The 21,339-nt window shown below is 35.0% G+C and overlaps 2 protein-coding genes across 3 annotated transcripts in view; one reads left to right on the top strand and one right to left on the bottom strand.

The window, feature by feature from the left end:
- The window catches only part of LOC138694818 (fizzy-related protein homolog), a 24,458-nt gene extending 15,333 nt beyond the window's left edge, over positions 1–9,125 (top strand). Inside the window, exons 7-10 of the mRNA XM_069818917.1 lie at positions 77–209; positions 2,625–2,788; positions 5,345–5,542; positions 8,988–9,125. Coding sequence (XP_069675018.1) covers positions 77–209; positions 2,625–2,788; positions 5,345–5,542; positions 8,988–9,029 — 537 coding nt within the window. The 3' untranslated portion in view covers positions 9,030–9,125. The remainder of the gene's footprint in view (positions 1–76; positions 210–2,624; positions 2,789–5,344; positions 5,543–8,987) is intronic.
- LOC138694819 (leucine-rich repeat-containing protein 15-like) lies at positions 8,958–21,339 on the bottom strand. 2 transcript variants are annotated; one of them, XM_069818918.1, is made up of 2 exons: positions 21,209–21,339; positions 8,958–13,662 (listed from the first exon to the last, which is right to left on the bottom strand). In XM_069818918.1, exon 2 carries the CDS (start codon positions 13,655–13,657, stop codon positions 12,314–12,316), a length of 1,344 nt encoding a protein of 447 aa, XP_069675019.1. In that variant the 5' UTR covers positions 13,658–13,662; positions 21,209–21,339; the 3' UTR covers positions 8,958–12,313. The 2 variants fall into 2 exon arrangements, with proteins under 2 accessions (XP_069675019.1, XP_069675020.1); XM_069818919.1 differs by having other exon boundaries at positions 21,283–21,336.

Here is a 21,339-nt window from a genome sequence, read left to right as displayed (position 1 = left end):
CGTTTATGTGAAACACTCTGGTATGACTATAAGTTACCTTTCGTTTTAATATTATTTTCGTTGCTATTACCTTCAGGTGTGTGGATTGAAGTGGTCTCCTGACGGACGATATCTTGCATCTGGTGGCAATGATAACAGAGTTTTCATTTGGTGTCTACATTCCACAATTCCAATTCAGAGTTACACGAAACATACTGCTGCTGTTAAAGGTAATTTTGTTAAGAAGTGCAGTGATTCAAATTGCATTAAAATATTTGTATATTTTGATTTTATATCCATTATAAAAATAAAACAAATACACAAGAAAATACTAATGACTAGGAAGTATGAGTAAATGCTTTCTGTATTTCTTTGCCAACGTATATTTTACTTGCCATTTTACCAATGTTCACGCGTAACATTTTTGGGCATGGTAACGCAGAGCCAAGAGGAGTAGAATATTCTACTCCTCTTGCACAGAGCACAGTACAAACAGGTCAGTGTTGAAAATGTACGTACCGGTACACTTAAATAATATATGCCTAATAAGTGCATGCCCTGTTGAAACTAAAGCCCTTAGGTATGCTAGATTTAAAAAGTCAGTGAAACATATTTTACTTTTCCACATGCCTTTTACTGTCAATGAGTATCTTAGTTTAGCACTCCAAATTTAGCTTACAGTAGTTAGTATCTCCTTTTGTGTTTACTGCTCTTTTCTATCTGATTCATGTCTGGGGTGAGACTGCCCAAGAAGATAAGGAAACCAAGAACCTTGTACAAGTAATGGTCTGAAGAAAACTGTGGAGAATTGACTTCATTACTGAATGTGTTGATTGTATATTATTTGTATATTATTGTAGACATCTTGTATGTCGGAAAAACATGTATGTAACCGCATATTTATTATGTATTCACTCTGACGATGCCATGAAATCATTGTATTTCCTAAGGCTAATAAATATCTATCTATCTATCTATTGTGGTAGAAGTAAAAAATTGTAAATTATAAATACAAATTACTGGGCAGCTCGGTTGGTTGAGCAACTCACTACGGACTGGAAAGTCCGGAGTTCAGTCTAGTGTGGTGACAGGATTTTCTCGTACCATACTTCCAGAATGGTCCCGAGGTTCCCTCAGCCTCCTATAAAATAGAGTACCGGGTCTTTCCTGGAGGTAAAAGGGCGGTCAAGCACAACTTATATTCTTACCACTAATACCACTACCATTCGCCATGATTATATTTTTGTTGGTGCTATTGCCAAGGGCACTACCACCACCACTGCTGCTGTCACCACTGCCATCGCCACTGTCACCATCACTATCACCATCACCATCACCACTACCACCATAGTAGTAGAAGTGTTGAATCCATAATAGAACATAAGTATATGTATATAGAACTGTATTTCTTTCCCTTACACAACACAACACTCGCTATTATTCACTAATAAATTATGTTTACTTGTCACTATAGATAGATAGATAGATAGATAGATTTATTCGTTCCATAATATTCTTACATTTGCTTTATAGCATAGAATAAAGAACATGTCCAATTCTTACGTTTAACATATAAATGCAATACATTTAAAATGCAAATATGACATATGTACAGAATTAATACCTTAATAACAATAATATTTTATATAATGTAATATGTTTACCATTTAATACTATTAAAATATTTACACAGTACTGTGAAATGTCAAGAATTCATCTACAGAATAGAAAGTGTGAGATATTAAGTAATTTTTTAGTTTTACCTTAAATAATGCAGGGTTTTGGCTATGATTCTTATGTCTTCAGGAAGACTATTGAACATTTTTATTGCCACGTAGGCCCTAACGTATTCCCCTTTGATAGCATGATAAATTTGATGATGGCGTATGAAAATCATTCTTTCTGCGGGTATTTATACTATGTATAGCTGAATTAGTTGGAAAATTTTCTATATTACATAAGAGGAAATTTATTATGGAGTATATGTACTGATTTGTTAAGGTTAGAATCTCTAATTTTTTAAAAAATAATCTACATGATTCTCTAGCCTTTGCTCCAACATTATTCTAATGGCTCTTTTTTGTAATAAGAATATATTTTTACTGTCTGCAGAATTTCCCCAAAATATTATTCCGTAGGACATAATGGAATGAAAATATGCAAAATACATTGTCTTTAAGATACTGCTGTTTAGAAATTGTTGTAACGACCTAATTGCGAAGCATGCTGAGCTAAGTTTGGGGGTTATTTCTTTGATATGATTTTTCCAATTTATTGTATTATTAATATGCAAACCAGGGAATTTGGTTGTTGATGTTTCTAGTAGAGGTATATTGTTGATAGTTGTGTCTAACTTAGCCTGCTTACCGCACATAAATGTTACAGATCATTTATTACGCTCTCTACTCTTCCTATTCAATAATTATTGACTTTGAGAAATCATTAGGATTCAGGAATTTAAAAAAGAAGTCATTAGTTCACAAGTGTGACAGTAATCATCTTTACCACGAATCCAAACAACAAAAGATATACCGTACAAGAAACCTTAAAATAAAAAAAAATAATTAAACATCACTATCTAAAAGTAATACAAAATAATATAAAACAAAAGTAGGAAATCTGACTATATTCCCTTTATTTTATAGCTCTTGCTTGGTCGCCCCACCATCATGGACTGCTAGCTAGTGGAGGAGGAACTGCTGATCGATGTATCCGCTTTTGGAATACACTCACAGGACAGCCACTGCAAGTTATAGATACTGAATCTCAAGTGTGCAACATAGCATGGTCCAAAAATTCCTCTGAATTGGTGAGAAAGAATGTATTATTTTATATTTTCCTACAGTCCGCTGAGTTAGCTCTGTGGTAGTGCGTCTGCCTCCAGACTAGTCGGCCCGGGTTTGATTCCCAGCCGGGTCAGTAATTTTTCTTGTAAAATTTCTACCTCGGGACTAGGAGAGATGGCGATGCACAACTTTTAATCACTAAATTGTGCATCAATATGCCTGGGTTAAACCCCAAATCTCTCCGCAGTGCATATGAAGGGAAGGCATATGTCACATTCAATTGACTTCCAGGCGATGTCACACTTGGTACTTGTGTAAATGGTGTTTATAAAACTTATTATGGTAAATTTGTAATGTAAAAAATTATGACTAACGGAGATTCGAACCTACTACAATCAATGCTATCTGATATAGACTCATGCTTAAGCCACCTACACTACAATGGCTCTTACTTTAATCTGGCGTATTACTCGTACGTAGCTTTCTCGTTCATCTTTGTTTCGATAAATTTTGTACCCCGTTTCGATAGATTTATAATTTATCAATTTTATTGCTATTTCACTCTTCAGAGGCCCTTATGCAGCTAGAATCAACCCTTCGTTTTATTTTATAACATGTTTTAGAACAAAATACAGCACATTTGCATGGTTTAATTATGTCATCTTGTAAATTGGAGCTTGAAGAAGGTGGGCATGCACACTATTCTGTTTCTGGAACTTAGACATTTGTTGCCAGCCCATTCTTACTGATGATTTTAAGAACATGGTTTCTTTCCAGAGTCGTGTTTCTTAATCCCCAAAATTAGTATTTTAAATAAAATACTCTTAGTAACTTAAGCAAATAATTATAGAAAAGTCCGGTGTTGTTGTTTTGTACATTTTATTCTCTTAATCGTGTTCTATTAATCTAGGTTTATTTCAAAGTATCTATTCATAGTACATTATGCAACGAGCCTATAATGAAGGTAATTAAGAAGTGAGTATGGATATTTATGAAACGAGCGCAAGCGAGTTTCATAATTTTCATACGAGCTTCTTAATTACCATTATAGGCGAGTTTCATACGACTTTTTATGCTCGACCATATTTCTAACTTGATATTATTAATTTTATTGTATCTGACCTGGAGCAATGTCCCGTATGTTGCGAGATGTGCGCAAACGCGAAAGTATTGATTTTTTCCGAGGAACAGATGTGCACATTGACCTTGCTAGGCCATAAGAACCTACAGAGATAACATTGAAATAAAATTAGACATTGAAAAACGAGATGACAAATTGAATTTATTTGAATATTATTTACAATTAACGCTAATTATTATAGTAACAGAACATAACCTTCTGCGACAGTATTGGATTTCCAGCCTCCGTGACTTTTCGGTAATTCTCTTTTGATTGCATATCCGAGAATAATCGATACTTGCGGCTTTATAACGGTAGAAAGCTGACCTGTCATTGGCTGAACAGTTGTAACCTGAGTCGTCATTGGCTGAAAGACCTGACCTTTAATGAGTAGGTGTACTTTAATGACATGCATTAAAGGTCTGCTACCAGGTGTATAATTACTACATTTCGGCATGGTCGAGCATAAAATAATTTAAAGAATACAATAGTCATTCCAATTTATAAATAAGGAGATAAAACATCTTGAATAATTATAGACCCATTTCACCTACATCAGACTTGACTAAAATCCTAGAAAAATGCATTAAACATAGCCTAGTTATTTACTTACAAACAAATAATATTTTGTGTAGTGAACAATAGAGTTTCAAAAGAATTAAAGTACTAGTGATGCTATGTTTGAAATAACTCAGAGAATAATAAATGATGCTGCTAACAAACGTTTAGATGGGCTATATTTCCTTTGAATATAGAGGCTCCTAATGATATTGTATTGACATACTGCAAATACAGTATAACATTTTTCTTACTGTGTTGGACATAAAAATGAACAAATACAATATGCAATATGTAAGAATACGGGAAATATTTCATTATAGCCCAACTGTAGTTTTAGGTCACAAACATTGCGGCACGAGTGGCACCTCCTAATGAAATTCTCTGGCTGCCTATGTTTCGTGTGATTAACACGATGATCCCTCCAGCCATTATAGTTGGTTTCCATAACCGGATTTTGCAGCTTATCATAGCCCCCCATTTTCATCATGCTGGCCGAAATTTCATGAGGAAATTCCTCCCCCATGAGTACTCGAACCAGTACGCATTCCGTTTCATGAATCCTAGGCATGATGCCTCAGACGATGGTGCTATGACACGGCACTCATCCTATCATTGGAATAAGAAATTACGCCTTCCAGGTTATCTACATCAGAAATGGAACTCTTCACGCTATTGTACCAGACTAGCAGGGTGTCATTATGGAAATCGCAGAAATTAATTCCCTGAGATATGCTTCTGGCCACTCAGAAAGATACTAATATTGTAAAAAAAAAATCTCGAATCAATTTCGAAAATATGAGCTTTCAGTTCCTTTCGATCTAAAAATGGCGTATAAAATTTATACTCATGCTTCTACAATTCCGAGAGACTTACATAATAATTTTCAATTCTTGTACAGGTCAGCACTCATGGTTATACACAAAATCAAATCTGCATATGGAATTACCCCAGTATGATACAGGTTGCCAAACTAACGGGACATACGTTCAGAGTCCTGTATCTTGCGATGTCGCCTAGTGGTGAGGTCATTGTGACAGGAGCTGGTGATGAAACACTTCGTTTTTGGAATGTCTTCAGCAAGGCCCCAGTTCAGAAGGTGAGTGAGTATCTGTGTTGGATTTGATATCAACTTACTGCTGGATGAATGTTACTTCAATTTTTCCTCAAATAAAAACTGTTTTGCAACAAATATGACACATACTTTCTTCTCATACTTCTTTTGGTTTTGCTACAATTCAGTTCTTTCATTATGTTACCAACGATATTCTCGCCTATAGTTTATTTTCTTCAACTATTATTCGCAACACATGAATGAAATGATTTATTATACTGTATACTCAAATAAAAAGATATTTCGGAATATGTATTATACGTCTTTCTCGTGTTAAATATTACTGTATCTGGTTAACATGTTTCGGTCTGTTAACCAGGTACAGTAATATTTAACACGAGAAAAACATATAATACATATTCCGAAGTGATATACAGTGAAACCTCTCCTTACGAACACCCCCAAGATACGGACACTCCTCGTATATGGACAGATTTTTATGTCCCAACTGAAATAATATAGAAATAATGATAAATTTAACTCTCATTTACGGACACTCTCAGACACGAACACGGACAGCTGTTTCACAGTCCTAAAGCTTGCTTTACCTCCTGACTGCAGACAGAACTTGGATTTCAAGACCTAATGTGTTAAAAAAATGGAACATTTAGTTTTGAGAACTGTACAGAAATTTCTTATCATGAAAGAAGACAATAAGTGTCTCGTAGGCTACCACTAGCCCAGTTGGCTACCCCTTGTTAACTCGAAGCGGGTGGTTAAACAAAGTCATTAAATTTAACCTGTCTGATGGGTCCAAGGTTTCCACGATCGTGAAATTGTATTCGACACATGATAGGGTTTGTAGGATTATTCTCTTCACTTCAATCAGTTATTCTGTTTCGAGAGACATGGCACCTGAACATAAAGATTAAGTCGAAAATTGTAAATTGCAGTATTGCATAACTGTAGACCTAGAATAAAATTGCATGGCACAGTACTGTATTTTCCTTTTTCGGTCTTATCTACTGTAGTTCAAAGTTGTACCGTAGTACAGTAGACTGTATTTAGAATTAAACTACAGTAATACATTTCATTTAAAGCGTCAAGGGATACATAATGCATATTATAAATTTACTCTTAGATTGGGATGCCTCCCTCCCAATAAAGGACACCTCCCAGATGCGGACAGATTGTTGCGTTCCTTCGATGTCCGTAAATGAGAGGTTTCACTGTAGTGTTAAAAGTTGTGTAATCAAGATGTATAAAAGATATTTGCACAAATTCAGAAAAAAAAATCATATATTGTAATTATTTCTGATATTATTTTTATATTTACGAAATCAGAATTTAGAAATAGTATAAGGACATTTGTTGTTTATAATGGGATTCTAAGTACGTATATTCCTTTCTTTTGATACATGAGGCAGTAGCCTATTATAAAATCAAAACGTTGAAGATGTTATAAAACTAACTGCTTCTGTGAACATAAACCACTCATTACAAGTACATGGTTTTAGAACTGCTTATCCTTTAAGAAAGAGCACAGAGTACTTTGTGATGATTTTATTGTGCTGCAGGCATTAGAACTTAGACAGGAAACACAACCAAGGGCAGGAATAATTCAGCAGATTAATAATAATTTCTCTGGAGAGAGAATTTTTCTTTTGATATGAACTATCATATTGGCCCAAATCTAGTACGATGTTTTTTTGTACAAAAACTGTAACGTGAAATTATTATTATTATTATTATTATTATTATTATTATTATTATTATTATTATTATTATTATTATTATTATTATTATTTTAGGTCCAATAACAGAGTACCAGCCACCGGCGTGGCTCAGTCGGTTAAGGCACTTGCCTGCTGGTCTGAAGTTGCGTTCGGGCGCGGGTTCGATCCCTGCTTGGGCTGATTACCTGGTTGGGCTTTTTTCGAGGTTTTCCCCAACCGTAATGTGAATGCAAGGTAATCTATGGCGAATCCTCGGCCTCATCTCGCCAAATATCATCTCACTATCACGAATCTCATCGACGCTAAATAACCTAGTAGTTGATACATCGTCGTTAAATAACAAAGTAAAAAAAAACAGAGTACCTAACATGCCATTATTCATTCCGATTCTATGAGCTCTTATAGATGTCACTAGTGCCAAGAAGCATAGACCACTTAGTTCATTAGATACTATCTAGAGTGCGTCACAGACAGTAGATCCAAATTACACTCGTAATGAATGATGATGATAATTGAAAATTGTTGGGATGTCACAGGGAACTGGAGTATCGGAGAAAATCTCTGTGTTTCCTGGACCATGGGCTTGCCCAGTACAAGTTAAATTCATGGTCCATCAATCGGGATTTGAACCTGAGCCCAGGACTTATAAATCCAGTGTGCTAGCACTGAGCTGAGTTTTCTGGTAACTGCCACTAGTCGGGTTCGAGGCAATTTTCAAGTTGAAGTCAGTCAGCGTTCGTGTGCGGACCTCATGTATCACGTTACAGCTACTTATTTTGTGGAACACTGAGGTTTATTTATGATATGTAAAATGAAATTCCACGGGAAAAATGCAGCAAAATTCCGACGAAAATATCCGGATCGTTAATAATTTTTTAACATGTCTGTTCCAATATTCACACAGTAAATGCAAGTATAATAATGGTACACTATAATTTCTGGAATGCATGGGGTAGTATGTTTAGTAACAAGTATTATCAGAAACAGTATGTGTTCGATATAAGTGAACTGAAAATTAAGAACAAAGTCGTAAAAGTGGTAATTAGGATGATCTAAATCAAGTTGTTAAGTTTTTAAAGGTGAGAATTGTCGAATGATCTAAATCAAGTTGTTATGTTTTTTAAAGATGGAAATAATTGATCAATTTAAAGAGCGTCTATATAAGGTATATCTGTAATGAACGTAATTGTGGCACCGGATACAAAAATTGTGAGGTCCACATTACATGGTTGTAAATGTTGGCAATCAAATACAATACAATACCGGTACAATTTCTGGAATGCGTTCTCCTCAAATAATGATAAAGCATGTGTTTTCCTTGAAAATTTGTGGTTACCAGAAAAGTAGAACTCACTGTGAATTCGTTCGTACCTTCCTTTAATGAGAAGCAAGAAGAATGATGTGCTAATCAAAAACCTGCAATAGAAAACTTAAAAAGTTTTTAGATATCATACCCAGATATTTCTCTTAATAACATGTTTATTTCTTATAATAGAAAAAAACCTGCACAAGTTTATATGATGTGTTAGTTTATTTTTAAAAACTCATTTAGAGTTCTTAGCATTGAAACTATGCAACACAAAGGATCTTGAAAAAAAAATCATCTCTGGGCAGAAGAAGTGTAACAAAAATACTAGAAATAGCCTCTGATTGTGGACAGGATGGAAGGATAAAAGCATAAGAATAACAATAATAGAAGGAAGGAAGAAAGAAGTAATTATAACTAAATTTAAACACATTTATTTCTTTTACAGGAAAGAAAATCAGTTCTGAAATTATTTACAAGCATTCGGTAATGGAAGGAGTTCGGTGTCACGTAGGATGGCAGCATACATGTACAATTTATATTTGTTCCTAATTCTAGATTCTATATTGATAATGTACATTTAATACATCAGAAGTAATGCTTGCACTTACACTATAAAAGGAAGAAAACCAGAAACGTGATGTTCGAGCTGTGATTGAAAATGTTGTTTACATGACGTGTATATGTTAATAAATTACTGTGTGTACATACACACAGTATAATCTGTATATTTTTAAATCATACATTGAAAGTTTGCATGTACGTAATCGATAACAAAAAAATTGTTTATCAGGTAATATTTATGTTTTCATAAGTGTTACATAACATAAATCATATACCATACTGTAATAATTTATTAGGATCAAACTGGTTGGACGATTTTCTTCCTTTTATAACAACTTTCGACTTCGTATATAAATAAAATGGAAAAAGTAATAAAGAATGGCAGAATATGAATGTAATTATATCTGTTTAATAAACATGTATATTTATTTACATCACTTGACTAAATGCAGTTTGTACTCCAGAACATTGTCTCTTGCTTATCTGAATATCTGGATGGAAGGTACAGTATTGTAATTTTGTATCGAGACAATCATAGCAGATATTCTGAAGTAGTCGAGGTGCATAAGATACCAGTACACAAATTAAAGAAATGTTTGAAAAAATGAAATTCAGAGTAAATAGCTCTGGGTTTTAATATTTTTATTACAGTCTTTGGAAATAATAAAAACACTGATAAACTGTCTCATTCTTTTTATAACTGCTACCACTTATTACCTTAATTGTGCTTATTAGTAGTCTGCTTCATTTTAAAATAATCCTGATGGTTCCCCTTAGATGTAACAGGTTAGTGTTATTGCCTGCAGGTTTGTTCTTATATACTGGTATTGGCCTTTAAGTTCTTCTGATCGTATGCCTTTAGATTTCTTTCTTTGGGGTTATTTGAAGGATAATGTTTACGCAATCCCAATCAGAGACTTTGAGGATCTTCATCATCACAATCATCGTCAGCGTGGCTAAGACATGTTGTAATATTTATATGATAGAAGTAAGGAGACTTTCTATCATCATGATGTGACCACTGCAACTGCTGAAGCACACACAGAGATGTGGTGTGATGTGATTTGGTAATTTGTTTGTAGAATATTTGGTGAGTTTTCCTTTTAGGAAAAAACTGGTTGTTTCATTACATCTTCATTTTTGTGCTTCCATTCTTATGACAGTTCAGTACCTATGTTCTTGTTTACAAATGACTGGAGCGTGGTTTGCACTAGCTTCTTAGTAAAGTCCAGCTACATCCTCTCGATCCTACTTTCCTGAATCCAGTCATCTGCAGTGAAGTAAGTATCGCCAGTAGATTGTTTTATTCTCTCCCCGTCTCTGAAGTTTAAGGTGTGCACAAGATTTAATTTAATTTAATTACAATTTAACAGTGATGCAACAACGGGTGAGGGTAAGGGAATAAGATTGACCATCTTGCTAAATAAACAGTATAGTTTTTACCCTTCTAAAATATTATAAAAGCATTTATAGTATAGTTTTACTTTTCTTTATGACCAACATTTTAAGTTTATACTTGATTTTAATGAGATAAAAGATCTTCAAAGTCACTTTACTATAGTACGGTAACAAAAATAACAGAATTTGAACCATTGCGACAATCAGACGAAACAAATGATCTTTCCATCTGCAGTTCAAAATAATCAATCAATCAATCTTCTTAATGTATCCAGCTGTTTTCTGACAACATAACAACATAAAGTCCACTATAGTCCACTATAGTCTTTTCAGTTCTTGTTTTTCATGAGAAATGAGGGGTATTTTGATTGGTGTTCATTATAAATGCCTATTTTTATTAGCCAGAGTAGAGGTGTAGTTAATATATACTGCAGGGCTGTGTGTTCTGCAACTGGTACTTCAAAATAACTGGCAGTTCAAAATAACAAAACAATGAACTCAGAAGCAGTATTGTTGAAGTCAGATGTTCAACATGCTGTTTCGTGTTTTGTATGTTCTTCAGTTTAATTTTTTAGTGTTCATATAATTTATTTGTTTTATAATGTAAGGTTCTGGTTTGTACTTAAATATCGATCTAAGTATTAATGCTATTGCTATGAATAGGTCTATCATTTATTCCAAGATCAAACATTTTTTCAAAAGGAAAGTACAAATGGAAGATAATGGTAAGCCTACGGTAAGAACATATATTTATGCTGTATGAATACTTAACTCTCTCTTTTGTGTGTTATGCAATTCAAATGAACCCATGAACTTAAAACATTTAGGACGCTGCAGAATCCTACAAAAAGAAGATTATATACCTCAAAAATACTGGAGTACAACAGGACTAATGACTTTGTTGCTAAATGTCTAGGCATTTGAACAACAACAGCATATATATACTGTACACGTACTTTTCACTTCCTTCTTATCAGAGTTGAGAATTTTGTGATCGATTATCGATTATATGAGTTCAGTCACTATTATTAGAGATATTATCAGAAATGTAAAAAGGTGAAAAATGAAATTAACATAATTAATGTTTCAAATTATTTTCAAAAGAAAAAGACAAATGGAAAATAATGGTAAGAACATATACACTGTATACATACTTTTCACTTCCTTTTTATCAGAATTGGGCATTTTGTGATCGATTACATGAGTTCAACCACAATTATTAAAGATATTATGAGAAATCTAGAAAAGTTAAAAATAATTGATTTAAGTTAACATTATTTTCAAACATTTTTCCCTAATTGTTTATAATCAACTTTATAAAAAATAACATTTAACATCATGTTTTGAGAAATATTTATTTGAAATCAACTTTATAAAACAGTACCTACACTACCGGTCAAAAGTTTTCTATCACCTATCACAACTATGGAATTGTTAAAACAGGGATTTAGTTTTGAATATTCTATCATATCATAATGCTAGAGAGAAAAAATATTTATTTTGTTGGTCTATTTAGTTTTTCCGATGTGTTTGTACATTGAAATAAAGTATACAGTTGTTTCATAGCTGATCGAAAACTTATGACTGGTAGTGTAGATAATTAACTTTTTTCATAATTAAAATTTGCTCTAATCCTCCCATCACAATATAATGGTAAGACTTGTTTTCATGAAATTGCACACGAGAAAATTCTTACTCCCCCCCCCCCAAACAAATTACGTTGTTGCGTCACTGTCGTTTAATTTACTATTGTAGAATTTTAAGACATTTTTTTAATTTTTATTCGAAAATTTAAAATGTAACATAAGCAATTTAATCTGTGTCTTGCGTCATTGATACCAACAAATTTCGCTCATAAGGTTTATTGCTGAAGAATTTAATATATACGACAAATCCTATAATCATAACAAGAATAACAATCAATAAGACAAAACTCCCAACAGCAAGTCTTGTTGCATTACAATTGCATTCATATTTATCAGCTTTAAAAGGTGCAGCTGTTGCTATCATGGGTTGCACATCAGTTTCTGTCCTAATGTTACAGGTTAGATTCTGCAGTTGCTCCCTTATATTAACTCTTATGTCAGGTTCTGGCAATTGACACGTTGCAAGTGGATTGAGATAGCGTGCATTCCACCACAGCCAAACATTCCACAGTTCACAGTCGCAGACTAACGGATTTCCAGACAAATTGAATGTTTTTAGACTTGTGAGAGGTTTAAACATTCCAACATTCAGTGACTGCAACCTATTGTCTTGAAGTTCAAGCATGCGCAGCTTTTTCTGGGAGTTCAGTAGGCTAGGATTCAACGTTGTCAGTTTGTTCCCATCGAGATAAAGTTGTTCCAATTCTGTCAGACTTTGGAATGCATTTACACTGATTTCGTTTAGTTGGTTATTATGTAATGATAATGATTTTAGAGCTGGAACTTTTTTGAAAATTGTGTCAGTTATCTTGACAAGATTGTTGTCATAGAGCCAGAGAATTTCCAGTTTTGATAGCAGGTCAAATGCGTGGTCCCCTATCGTGGTTATCTGATTATGGTGAAGGGACAGATTTTTCAAGTTTATCATCCCATCAAATGTTCCATCTTCTATAGTAACTATTTGATTGTTAGCCATAGCCAGAAATTCTAAACTTTCCAAATTCTTAAACCATTGCTTATCCAGTTTCTTTATTGAGTTATTTACTAGACTCAACGTTTTCATATTCTTCTGGGATTCAAATATTCTTGATGGCAAAGATACTATTTTGTTATCATGCAGCCAAAGAATTACTAAGTCCTCGAGTTGGCTGAAGATTTTAGTTGGTAACGTAGTTAAACCATTCCCATTTAAGTAGAGTATTTTCAGATCACGCAGGGGGTTGAATATTGTCTCAGGAAGAGCTGTGAGAAGATTCTGGTCGAGGTCTAAACGTTTCAGATTTACAAGATTAGAGAAGACATCTGCGCTGAGAGAACTGAGGAAGTTATTCTCTAACCTGAGTACAATCAAGTCTCCTGACTGCTTAAATGTGTTGATGTCTATTGATTTCACATTACGAGCAGAGCAATCTGCGGTGTGGTTACTGGTACAGCTGCATATCGATGGACAGGTGTCTGTTCTGACTGGAGACAAGTATATGACCAGCAAGATCCACAGCACGTTCTGCATTTTAACTGAAACAATATATATATAATACTTAATACAAAATAAATGTGAGCGTTATATAATTTTTGGCTTTGAAGTACACATTTAACAATAATATAATTTTGAAATGGTGTTTCACTCAGTGTGCAAAAGTTCATATTCAAATTAGGCGGTGATTCGTAGGGAGAAATGAGGGGATTTTTTTTTTCGCTGCTAAAATCACACCCTTCCACTCTGTTCATATACTGATTATCCCAGCCATGGATGATTTATTGTCACTAAATTCTCTTACAAATTAATTTGTGTACTTCAGATATTATTCTGTTATTGTCACCTGTACATATTATTCATTACCAGACACACACGCTCACATGCCCACAAGCTCACATTCTCTCTCCCTCTCCCTCGCTCCCCTGCTCCCCCTCCCTCCCTCCCTCCCTCTCTCTCTCTCTCTTTTTTATGAATAATACAAATTTCAGCCTTCACAAACTTGGGTGTATGTACGTTTATATAATATACTGTATGGTGTCTAGAAAAGTTAGTGTATGTATTGATGAGAGGTTCTGCAATTTTAGTGAAATTTTAAATTACAATTATTATTCATGTCTGTACCAGTGGCGTAGCGTCAATGTAAGCTAAAAAGCTCAGCTTCTCCAGTTAATAATAATTTCATAATAAACCTGCAGTTTATGGAGAAAATTATTTATTAATTTTAATAGAATTTATATTTACGCGTTAAATATTGTGATGCGGCAGCTCAGGATGATTTGTGATGCAGAAGTAAACAAGAAGCCTGCACACACCAGCTTCCAAGCAGACTGGTTTCTTCTGTGTAATCCACCCCGCAGATTTTCCATCCCTTTCTAACTAAACTACCCTAGTCGCAAGGCTCACAAGAAGCTAGCTTTAACATTTAAAATAAGTAGTTTCCGAGTTATCCCTTTTCGTCAGTTGTGTTCAGTTGAAGTGTTAGTGTGCATTGTGGCTGATATAATAAATAATGAGCGAAATAACAGTTCTTGACACTAATTTACTTGAATTTTTTTAGGACAATTGTATTATCAAGACTGACTTACGAACAAAAGTGTGATTTAAAAAACAAATGACCGACTCCCTTGCTGTCAATGAAGGACACAACCAAAAGACAGAGCATACTTACGTAATGATACTAATATTGTGATTTCTCTAAGTATGACAGGAAGTGAGCTAATGTTATATTTATACGTGTCTATTTGTTAGAGATATGTGTAAACCGTGAAATCATATTTTACTACTTATCATTTGAGGTCATGCCTTATTGGTGTTACTTACGATGTTCCAACCAATCTTCGACTGCTGACTTGAAATCGACTACTATTTATTTTAAGACTGTATTTTTGTAATACGTTTTCTCATATTGCATGAAAGACAACTTGAGTTAGCTTCCCCTGCTCAAAATTTCATGCTACGCCACTGGTCTGTACAGCATATATTTATTTTCTTCTTCTCCTTTTAAGAATTTGCACTACACATTTTTCGCTGCTAGACAAGAATGGAGAGAGAAAAAAGAGTGTGTGCGAGAGAGAGTGCGTGAGTGTGAGAAAGAGTGTGTGTGTGAGTGAGTAAAAGACTGAGTGTGTGTGAAAGTGTGAAAATTAGATATGTTTTGCGTATGTGAGAGAGTGTATGTGAGTGTGTGTGAGAAAGAGGAAGAGAGAGAGAGAGAGAGTGTTTTTTCTCTCTTCGTCTAAAAATCATACACTAATTTAAATGATTTATTTTTAGAAATGATTTCATTAACAACTAACATTTCGCCCTCTCAGTAGAGCCAACTTATATGGGGTGCGGCCTAAGCCCACATAATAATTTATCGTCACATTATTATTATTATTATTATTATTATTATTATTATTATTATTATTATTATTATTATCATCTGTTATCGCGATACAGGGTGGACTGGTTATTGAAATCAGTAAATAACAGATTTTAAAAAAGAGCAAGAATGCATTATTTGTGCGCACTGCAATCATCTCTTCTTCCAGTCCTACCACTAATCAGGTACCATATAAGAATAGTGCTAAAGAGTTCAATTTAGAAGATTGTGACGAATTTATAGTGAGGGAAAATGCGGTGAGGAAAAATTGCATCACTGCGTGCTACATAATGGTGAGACAATGTTCCATAATTACATAATTACAACGTATTTAATTACTAGAATCGTGTAATTATGCAGAAATGCTACGCACAAGATAATGCTGATATTATTTTGTATATAGTTACTAGTATGGGCAAGGCGTTTTTCTTGTTTTTATTTGATGGTCGAAATTGGTACTATTCACATAAAATACAAAAGAATGTTACCTACAAGTAAATAAAACGTTACCCTTAGACCTTATACTAACCACATACATTTCAAAATCGTTCTCAGATCTTCATTTTAATATTTTTAGCATTCTGTATTATAATGTACCATAAGTATCCGTAGTTACATCAAAGTTATGAGAATTAATATCATGATACATGAAAGGAAAGATTTACGAGATTTCTTTTTGTGAACTTAATAACCGAAGTTTTTGAGCCCACCCAATGTTTTTCAAAAGTTGGTGCCACATGTATGTATGTATGTATGTATGTATGTATGTATGTATGTATGTATGTATGTATGTATGTATTGTCCGCGAAACTTATCTGGGCAGCTAAAAGAGAGGGGCAGGGGGAGCAGAGAAGTAGCTTCTAGCGATAGCGAGGCAGGAGAGGGGAGGACAGTCTACGAGACATGTAAAATACATTTGCTTGCTTGCAGCTAAAAATACCTAGGCAAGAATAAAGAAGTGTATACAGTATTTGTGGACCTAGAAAAGGCGTTTCACAGAGTGGATTGAAATAAACTTATGGGGATCCTAAAGAAAATTGACATGGGTTGGAAACAGAGGAGGCTGTTCAGTAACCTTTGTATGAAAGAAGTCGAAGTCAGGATATGAGAAGAAATGTCAGAAGGAAGTGAAATAGAGAGTACAAGGATGTCCTTTATCACCTACCCTGTCCAACATCTACTTGGAGAATTTAGTGAAGAACTGTTTTCAGAACATGGGAGGAGTGATAGTAGGAGGAGGAAGAATAAAGTGTGTAAGATTTGCTGATAATATGGCGTTGTTAGCGTTAGCAGAAGAGGAGACGATATTAAAGGGTATTCTACTGGAACTAAATGATAGATGTGAGCAGTATGGAATGAAGATAAATGCCAACAATATTAATGTTATGTTTTATTTAACGACGCTCGCAACTGTCGAGATTATATCAGCTGGTGTGCCGGAATTTTGTCCCGCAGGAGTTCTTTTACATGCCAGTAAATCTACTGACTTGAGCCTATCGCATTTAAGCACACTTAAATGCCATCGACCTGGTCCGGGATCGAACTCGCAACCTCGGGCATAGAAGGCCAGCGCTGTACCAACTCCGCCAACCAGGCCGACTAAATGCCACCAAGACGAACATCATGGTCATAGGAAGAAAAATAAAGAAGGTAAACTTGCGAATTTTAAATGAAACAGTAGAGCAAGTGGACAGCTTCAGATACTTGGGGGGTGTACTATAAGCAGTAACATGAGCTGCTGCCAGGAAATCAAAAGGAGAATAGCAATGACAAAGGAAGCTTTTAATAGAAAAGAAGCATCTTCTGCAGAACTCTGAAAAAAGAACTAAGGAAGAGACTAGGGAAGTGCTTTGTGTGGAGTGTAGCATTGTATGGGGGCAGAAACATGGTCATTACAACGAAGTGAAGGGAAGCGAGTAGAAGCATTTGAAATGTGGATATGGAAAAGGATGGTGTGTGAAGCGGACAGAGTGAAAAACGAAGCTTTGTTGGAAAGAGTGGATGAAGAAAGAATGATGCTGAAACTGATTCGAAAGAGGAAAAAAAATTGGCTGGGTCACTGATTCAGAAGAAACTGCCTTCTGAAAGATGCACTGGAGAAGAGTTCGTGGCAAAGAAGATATCAGATGATAGACGACATTAAGATATATGGATCTATGAGGAGACAAACAGGAAGACAGAAAATAGGAAAGACTGGAGGATGCTGGGTTTACAATGAAACACCTGCCCTTGGACAGAACACTATGAATGGATGTACACAGACGAAGAAGAATGCGATTTATTTATATTTTTGTGAATCCATACACCTTAACCTACCATATTCAATGGAAAGCGCTGAAAATAAATACTGAACGATGTTTTTGTAACTGTACGTTCAACTGAAGCATCGACGGTCAGGTAGCTAGCAGTTGGCTACGGGGCAGCGAGAGAGCACTAGGGGGCCCAGGTGCCTAGATAAGTTGCGCGAACAGTATGTATGTATGTATGTATGTATGTATGTATGTATGTATGTATGTATGTATGTATGTATGTATGTATGTATGTATGTATGTATGTAGGCCTATGTATGTACAGGCCGGCCTTAGGAGTTTTGGGGCCCAATTCAAAAAAATTATTGGGGGGGGTCCCATGTTCACAGGCAAGGTCTGTAGAATCTATACCGGTAATAGTAATATGCGTTACAAGAGCGGTATGTTGAAGTTTTCATGTTCGAGGAAAAGATTGAAAAAACGAAACGTAGTTGAGCTTTTTTAATTTCCGAGAACATGAAAACAAACATACCGCTCGTGTATCGTACATTATTTTGTGCGAAGATCGTTTATTACATACCTGAAAGAGGAATTTCTAATTAGTTGCAATGAAATCTCCATCTTGGTTTCTGTTCAATAACGGCAACTTTCGAAAACAAATATATCTATCTTCAATATTGTTCCTATAAAATGTGTTCTGTGTTTACTATACTGAAGCAGGCCGTGATATACCTCTGAATTTTTTTCCCCCAGTCTATGATGAGTCTGGAATCTTGTTGATTTTTTCACGGCTTCCTTAATGTTACTTGCATTACAAATGCAGTAACTTTTGTGGTGTTGTAGAGTTTACTTAATTTTTGCAAATATTTAAAAACAATAATTAACAGTGCAATTTAGGTGAAATTGCAGTGGTAAGTTTCCAATTTATAATTATTACTATATTGAACGTCTTTAAAAATAATATGTTAAAAGCCTAAAGCAGTAAAATGAATATGACGCTTAAGCGGTAAGAATAGGGAAATTGTTATGTGTGTTACTTTGGGAATACTGAATGTGGTATTTCACACTTACCGCGTATTGGTTTTGTGCGGAAAGCAAGCAAATACGCACGATCTCGCACAAACATAGTTTATTACAGATTTATTTCTTTATTATACAAAGAAATGAATCAAGATATGTGTTTGGAAAGTGTATGCGATTTCATGCAAAGTAAGCGTACAAGTAAACAGACAAAATGATATGTTGATTAGGTCTATCCTTAGATAGTTCAAATAGCTAGAAAATCGTATGTTTTATTGACTATGCAAAGATTTAACTTCGCTATATATACTCCATGCATCCACTTCGTCTCTCCACGGACTAAATTAAAGCCACCTAGTTGATGTTGGTTACTCTTGGAAGTGGTGTAAGAATGATCAAGCTAGCGGTGAAATAGTTGCGCGCACCCTACTTCCTGGTGACATAATTTATGTATGCACCAAAATTTAAAATCGTTTCTGTTCTCCGTAAAACCACAATATTATGCTGTTAGGTATACATTGTAATAATATTTTATTGTGTGTATTTGATATGATTTAAATGGATTATCCTAGTGCAGGCACCCCTTAGGCGCAGGGCCCGATAGGAATAAATCGGCCCAATAGGATTAAAGATGGCTCTGTGTGTATATATGTATGAATGTATGTAAATTTAAAATTTTGAAAATATGTTTTATTTAACGACGCTCGCAACTGCCGAGGTTATATCAGCATCGCCAGTGTGCCGGAATTTTATCCTGCAGGCGTTCTTTTACATGCCACTAAATCTAGGGACATGAGCCTGTCACATTTAAGCACACTTAAATGCCATCAACCTGGCCGGGATCGAACCCGCAACCTCAGGCACAGAAGGTCAGCGCTATACCGACTGTGCCACCCCATTCACTGGGAATGACAACCACTTGCCGCTGAGTGCCATAGAGAATGTCACAAACCGCTCTGTATATGCATTTATGTGTGTGTGCGTGAGTCCGTGGGTGCGTGCGTGGTGCGTGTGTGTATTTTTTCGACTTCTACGCAGTGTAGGTGTAAATACTGGGTAAGCTGAAAAAATATCTTTTTATACAGCAGATGTTTCTCGACTTTTATATCACAATTTTTTATGACAGACCCCACAAGAAGATGACCACTCATTTTAACCCCCAAACAGAATACAGGTATAACATTATAACTTAATTACCTCAGAGCACTCTGTTATCCAAGGATATTTCTTATACCATAAAAATTGAAATTTTCTATTTTGTCTTCCGTCATCCGCTATTTTAATATGTAAATGTAGTGTCGATCTCCTATCTTTGTAAGCTCATTTTGTTCCATACGCCCAACTTGAAAACTGTTTTTCTCTTAATTTTACAAATAATGATCTCAATGTTCTCTCAGTATTAGCTATTTTACACAAAATTAGTATGTAACACACATATACGCACGCACTTTTGATTGAAGTATCATTCAACAATGCAGCGCATTCACAGAACACGAACATAGCACGGCGTATTGTACAGCGGTTGAGGCTAGCCTCGCATTCTGCTACTTAGTCATAGCGAATCGATAGCTTCTCCTCCCTTGCCTCCCCAAAAGCTTGCGAGTGCCTCTGCCTGTGAGTGAGGCCGTGCGCGTCGCTACGAGGCTTCTGCCATAAGCCTCTTGCAGTGAAATGACTGCCAATGTGAATTCAAAATGGAAGAATGGGAATGAAACCAAGTGTTACGATACATCGTTATTACGAACGTATATTGTTACTAGGTATAATAAGTCAATTTTTCGGGTAGGCTTCGCCACTTCTGTGTTTAGTTGACACAAGATTTTATTAATTATCCTGATGTAGGCTACGGCCAGCGTGGCTCAGAATTTCCACAACGCAGACTATCACATTGACAGAAATATTTAGCATCAAATGTCTGAGACGAAATTAGAACTCGGTTTTCACGTAATGTAAAAACTTCATTTTTAGACTTGTATACACTCGATCAGCCAGATGTTAATATACTGATCAACATGGTTTATGCACAGTCTGGTATATACAGTCACGAAGCTCAATACGTAGTAAATATGCATCCATAGATAGTTGGTAACCACTAGGATCGCTACTATCGCCTCATTACAGATAATGCGAAATAATACCTGCACAGTCTATTGTTCTTAGTACCCTCATAAACTCAAGCTTCGTGACTATATACTAGACTGTGGTTTATGTGCACAAATTCTGGGATGTTGAGAATATTCAGAATCGGAATGAACCCTGACTTTATATTTGATTTTTAGTTATAGAATTTAACTTCTTGTGAGAGAATATGTTAAAGTCCTAGTAGGCCTACTTGAAGTTACTGGGATAGAAACTGCTGTTGAAATAAAATAATTGTAATAAATAGTTCTCTAATTACTAAAATAATAATATTTTTTTAATGATTCAGAGTTAGAATACCGGTAGACCTACCTGTATATTAATAATCCAGCGCTTAAATATGTGTATAAAAATAATACATCTTCAGAGATGCAGTTGATACTCACAGCTAGTTCACTAGTTGCAAAGGATGTTGTTCTCCCTTTAAAAGATAGGGACACAAT

Source organism: Periplaneta americana, chromosome 2 (assembly GCF_040183065.1).
Source record: "Periplaneta americana isolate PAMFEO1 chromosome 2, P.americana_PAMFEO1_priV1, whole genome shotgun sequence".
Taxonomy (NCBI): Eukaryota; Metazoa; Arthropoda; class Insecta; order Blattodea; family Blattidae; genus Periplaneta; species Periplaneta americana.
This window is presented reverse-complemented; position numbering and strand designations above follow the sequence as displayed.

What these genes read in the sequence shown, in the direction of transcription:
- LOC138694819 (XM_069818918.1), bottom strand. Translation starts at nt 13,657, where the DNA reads ATGCAGAACGTGCTGTGGATCTTGCTGGTCATATACTTGTCTCCAGTC.